At 31.8% G+C, this 6019-nt stretch overlaps 1 protein-coding gene across 1 annotated transcript in view; it reads left to right on the top strand.

Annotated features, from left to right (window-relative positions):
* PRMT3 (protein arginine methyltransferase 3) overlaps positions 1 to 6019 on the top strand; it is a 140131-nt gene that overhangs the window by 75345 nt on the left and 58767 nt on the right. Inside the window, exon 10 of the mRNA XM_019651357.1 lies at positions 5751 to 5829. Coding sequence (XP_019506902.1) covers positions 5751 to 5829 — 79 coding nt within the window. The remainder of the gene's footprint in view (positions 1 to 5750; positions 5830 to 6019) is intronic.

Here is a 6019-nt window from a genome sequence, read left to right as displayed (position 1 = left end):
ATAACCCAAACTGAAAATTATTTACAATTCATTATGGGTGTGGTTTATGCAAGGAAGATGGTGAAGATTCCAATCAATGGATCCATCCTCAAAGAATATTGATAAACAAATCTATATTTATGTATTTTTACTTAAAATGTATTGTTTTCAATTTACAGTTGACTAGTAGTTTCAATCACATTGGGTAAAATTCTACAGTAAATCTTATAGAATTGAGAGTAGTATTGGAAAAAATGTCATCAAATATTATGCTTCAGAAATATACTAAGAATTAGGGATTAGATTTTGTAGCCTTGTTTATTTGTTGGAAGTAATCTTTTATTTTTATCCTTAAATAAGTCCAGATTACTGACTGTTTGTCACTAGACTTTATACAGAGTAACTCATTTGATTTGTGTCTCTCCCTTGCCTCATTTTTAAAAATAGTTAATTCTACCTAAGGGGTATTAGTAATCCAGTTATCTGAACTGAAAAAAAAAAAGGAAGACAGTAGAAGCACCTTATCCTAAAGGTATCACAAGTTTCTTTTATCATTAATTTTTTTTCCAAGAGTATAATGAGCAGGCATTTTAAAAATAAGGTTCCCATTTCAATGAATAATGTTAATGTTCTAGTTTCAGATTTAGTCAAAGTGTTCTGTTTTTACTAATTAATTTTTGAAGTGTCAATGCAAATTTTAATTTTAAAAAGTAAATGCCAGTTTGTAAAGAAAAGTGCCCCATGAGCATCATGGGAGAAAATACCGGGTATAATTCTCTTCCAGATGGCACCCCTACAGGTGAAGCAGCAGCCTGTGAAATTACAGTCTGAATTACACTGCAGATGAGCAGGGCATTTGGAGCAAAGCCTTCTGATATCAGTAATAAATGACTTGGTTCAGAACCAAGGACAATTCCCAGGAAATTAAAAACTATACTATCACGGAGGGAGCCTATAGTAAAATGAAGTTTAGTAAAGTGGAAAGTTGAGAGAAAGGACAATAACCATTGGCAATACATATGTGAATCTCTTCATCTGCTAATATTTTTAACTATGCATATTAATTTATCTTACAAAGTGTCATGTATTGGTTCTGCATATATTCTGGTATGTCCATTGATTTTTCTAAATGGGTAATTTTCACAATAGATGGTGTTTAAGAGCCAGTTGCCAACTAAGCTATCACAATGAAATATTGTGAATGATATACCTATTGTAAATTCTAATTTAATATGTTCCATGGGAATTTTTTATTTCAGACATTTGCGTACTTAATTACAAATGTAGTATGATATAATACAAATACTAAATCTTATTTTCAATCATGTAAATCAATTTAAGAAGCAAGATAGAATAGTGATTCAGATCTTGACCTCTCTTGTTAGACCAAGTTTCAAAATATGGCTCATTCAACTGATTCTGTGATTATGAGCTGTTTTTTAAGCACTATTATTTTAAGTTATTTAGTATTTTAAGCCTTATTTTCTTATCAGTAAAAATGGAAATAACAAAAAATGTGCTTTGGGGAAGAACTAAATAATCTATATGAAGAAACTTAATACAATGAACTTTAACAACTATTATTATTATTTGAAATTTTTAATTTTAGAAAGCTAAACAGCATTTTAAAGTAACTGATTTTAATTTGTACCAGAAAAATAAAAAATAGGCATTGTTTCATTTTAATAAATGTTAATGATATGCATATATAGTCTTAATAACTCTGATTCTTTTATTCATTCAAAAATTGCTCATTGAGCTCCTGCTATGTTCCAGGGACATTTCTAACTCAGAAATATAGCTTCAGACAATATGGACAAAGTCCTTGCTCCTCTTAGAGCTTCCATTTTAGTATGGAAGTAAATTAAACACAAAATAAATAATATTTTAATTCTTAATTGCTATGATGAAATTGAAATTGAACTAGATGGAGCTTGAAGATATTTTATGTAGAGGCAGCATGAAAATTCTTTTTGAGGAGGTAGTAGTTGAGCAGATAGCTGGATACTAAGTGAAATGAATGACCAATAAAATTGTCACGTTTCATTGAGTCTTAAAAACGGTGGCATATTTAGGAGATACTCTAAATATGAAGAAATGTGTAATCTATTCTTGTTTTGAAGGAATACTTTTCTATTGATTTGCTAGTTCATTTATTTTTTCACTTAAGGTTTAGAAAGTATTTTCAGAAAATAGACTTACACAAGCAATATCTTGCTACTGAGATGAAAAGATATCAGAAATAGATACAGAGGAGAATATTGTTTTTAATTATACACCAATGAAAAGCAAAAAAAGAAATAAAAAATGGAAAAAGACGAAAGAAGAGCGATTTGCATGACCTGCTGCTTCTATTCTAGTCTAGTTCTGCCCCATGGTAGCTGACCCCATGTAGTGACTGCTGCTGAATTGAAGAGTCGTGAGATACGATCTAGGCATATGTGTTAGCTCTTTGCCAGGCACTGTGCTAAATCCTTTACGTGTATCAGCAAAAGCATTTGATCATTTGCTTTCTGAAATTCTTTCACCTAATTATGTTGGCTGATTCTAAAAAATAAGAAGCAAAGACATAGCATTTATGAAAGAGTATTTTTCTTGTCAAGGATGATTATCTTTTTTCTTTTGTTGCTTTGCACTCTAGCTCACTATTGAGTTTAGCAGCAGTGGGAATTGTATCTGAAGGCTGCTGTTTTGTAAGGGGAGCTAAAATTGTCCAGTATTATTTTTCCAGCTATGTGACCTAGAATGAGTCACTTAACCTCTCCAGTACTGATTTCTCTAATTTGAGAATTAGGTTGTTTTAATAGGTAGAACCTTAGAAACTATGTCTAATATTGTCCTACTTATCTGAATTTTTATCTTAGCTAAGGTAATCATTATGGGGTATGTGGAGAAATGCTTATTGGTGTTTATTGGTTCAAATGGAAGGAGATATATGGGGAACTCTTAAGTATAAATACTGAAGTTGAGAGTATTAAGTAAAATGGATGTTTTTGGCCCAGGGGAAGAAAAATCTCTGTGATTGGCACTAATTTGTCCAATTTGATCAAATTATTTTGATTGGGTTTTTAATTTTTATTAATTTTAAAAAATTTTTGAGCATGCATATATATGTATTCATATGCATATACAGAGTCTTTGTTCATGTGAAAAAGAAATAACATAAAATGTATTCTGGTAGACTCCTGGAAAAAAACAAATTTTTGTTCTTATTCATGGATTGTAATATGTGACCATGCTTTAAATAAATGTTACATGATTCTGGACAGTCTGGTAAGTTTTTATTCTCTAATTTATTAAGCGTAATTTAAAAATTCTAATTAGCCTTTACAGATATGTTTTTTTAAATAGCTCATAATTTTTTCCAGTTAGGCTAATAAGACTTATTGTTCCAAACCTTCTACATGTATTAATATATTTAATCCTCACAACAACTGTATGAAATAGAATATCATTGCCATTTTCACTTTACAGATGAAGAAACTCCCCCTTCTCATACTATACTATTGGTATTGACCAAAATACCAATTTAAAATATGGTGTAATTTAATCTCTGATGAATGGCTAATAATAACTTTATCTCACATGCAGTAAAGGAGGATGTTGCTAGAAGGAGCTACTTTTAGTTATTGATCAAAAAGACTGTTTTGGTTTGTTTGTAGTACATGAACGTAAGATGGAGTGTGAGCATATGGAAGCATAATACTTAGATTTAGCTAACTACTTTAAAAGGGTAATATTAGAAACAGTTTTGACACAGTGCCAAATCAATAACAAACTATTTTTTTACCCCTTCCATATAAGATTGGACTATAATGAATGCTTAATTTGTACCAAAATGTGGGTTTATTTTATTTTAATGTTTTAACATGCAGCAGTCTTGCAAATAAGAATCATTTTTTGGTTAACCTATTAACATGTTTTACCAGCTGATCCCTTTTTTCCCATAGGGTAAATAGATGCCTCCTCTTTTAATAATTCCTTGGCATAAATTATAATTCACTTTAATCAACAGATTAATGCTTATTTATTAGCATTTGTGTCCATAGATCTGCATGAATTATGTCAGATTGATAAATATTTCTTAGTTGAATTCCAAAAGTCTCTTGTGCTTTGAATACACAGATGATACTAATGGGGAACTAACTTGTAAGAATTAGATATTACTGAAGTACTCTACCCTGAAAAAGAGTTTCCACCAAATCCTTAATTTTCCTAATGCAAACACATTAATAAAAGAGCTTTGTTGCTAAGTCTTTCTTTTGTAGGCAATTATTTTCTTATCAATGAATTAGTGTGTTGGGGGTAAATGCCAAAGTAGAGATGCTAGCGGCAATTTAATTAGGTTCCTTTATAAGTGAGTCAAGCATGAGAGCTGTATTTTCTGTAATTTAAATTTGCTGTTAATCTCTTGTGAAGATTATCCACTTGGATTTGCAGGTTTTTCTTGTTCTAGAGAAACATTTAAAAAATTTTTGTTCGTCTGGGTTGAAGACTATTGTATTTATCCTGTCAAACAGTTATTTGTGCACAAAATAAATGAGTGAGAACAGTTTTGATTTAGAGTTCTAACACTAAGGTAAAATTCATATTGGTTCACCCTAAGCAATAGTAAGGTATATTGTGCGCTAAACACTGTGCTGCGCACTTAACTTTCCCTGCTGCTCAGGGCTGTTGGTGATTGGGCTCCAGTAGGAGAAAGACTGACTGAAACTGACATTAAGCGCTCACTCATGATTAATTTGTAACTTCTTTAATAAACTGTGTAGCTCACTATTAGAATGTATACTGTGTTGTGATACCAGTAGTGGCAAATTATCTTTTCATTTGTGCTATGATTACTGTTTCTTGGTAGAGGATTCATTACTGTTCTCTAAAATCTGGAGTACACTAGGGCAGTGTTTCATGAACTGTATGTATTTCAAACAACACTAGTTGTGCAAGGTGTTAAGTAGGAAAAAAAGAGGTCAGTAGTCAAAGAGTAATAGTTGGTGAAAATATATTCAATGGTCCTGTTAACCATAATACTTCTCAGAACTATTAATGTGGTAACGTGCATTATGAATTTCTAAGAGGACGATATAGCATCTGGTTTTCTCAAATCTCTTTGATTAAAGATCCCCTCCCTCTTTTTTTTTTAACCAAGAGAAAGTCACTGGGCAGGAAACACTTTGGGAAATGGTGTTCTAGACCAGGATATCCCAACCATTGCCCTATGGACATTTGGGGCCAGACAATTCTTTGTTTTGGGGGTGTTCTGTGCTGTGTATCATGTTGATCAGCATCCTCGGCTCTATCTACTAGATGCCAGTAACACCCCTCCTTCCTACCTGCTAGTTGTGGCAATCAAAATGTCTCCAGACATTGCCAAATGTCCCCCAGGGGCAAAATCTAGTTGAGAACCACTACTGTAGATTAATTTTGCAATATTCCAGAGAGTTATAAGATTTGTTAACAGTTTCCATCTGATTTTTTTTAATGAGGAAGAAACAATAGTCTAAAAAGTAGAAGCACAGGTAAACAAGACTCAGTACATTCTACTGAGTCTTTCTGGATTAATAAGCTTTCTGGATTCACTTTATACTCTGGCATGATTTTCTAATTATTATGTGGAGACCTTACTGCAAAAATAATTTCAAACTTTGCAGAATACTTTATGGTACAGACAGAAAATATATTTTTCATTAAAAGGGTAGCGCAGATGTTTAAATTGGTCTGCATATGAGGATATTGAGCATTCCTAACATCCATTTTTTTTCTGTTTTCTGCAGGGCTATTTTCTTCTTTTTGAGTCTATGTTAGATTCTGTCCTTTATGCAAAGAACAAATACTTGGCAAAAGGAGGATCGGGTGAGTATAAAATTCTAGCTTAATAATCTAATTTTAGTCTGGCAGAACCAAATGAACCTTTAGATTTCAAATAAACTATGCATGACTGAGAATGTTCCCAATAGAGATGAAAGATGTTTCCATTAGATGGAGCTTTAAGACATTTCGTTTAGTATACTGTTGATAGTGGAACATTATATATAAGATATGT

Source organism: Hipposideros armiger, unplaced genomic scaffold (assembly GCF_001890085.2).
Source record: "Hipposideros armiger isolate ML-2016 unplaced genomic scaffold, ASM189008v1 scaffold_159, whole genome shotgun sequence".
NCBI lineage: Eukaryota > Metazoa > Chordata > Mammalia > Chiroptera > Hipposideridae > Hipposideros > Hipposideros armiger.
This window is presented reverse-complemented; position numbering and strand designations above follow the sequence as displayed.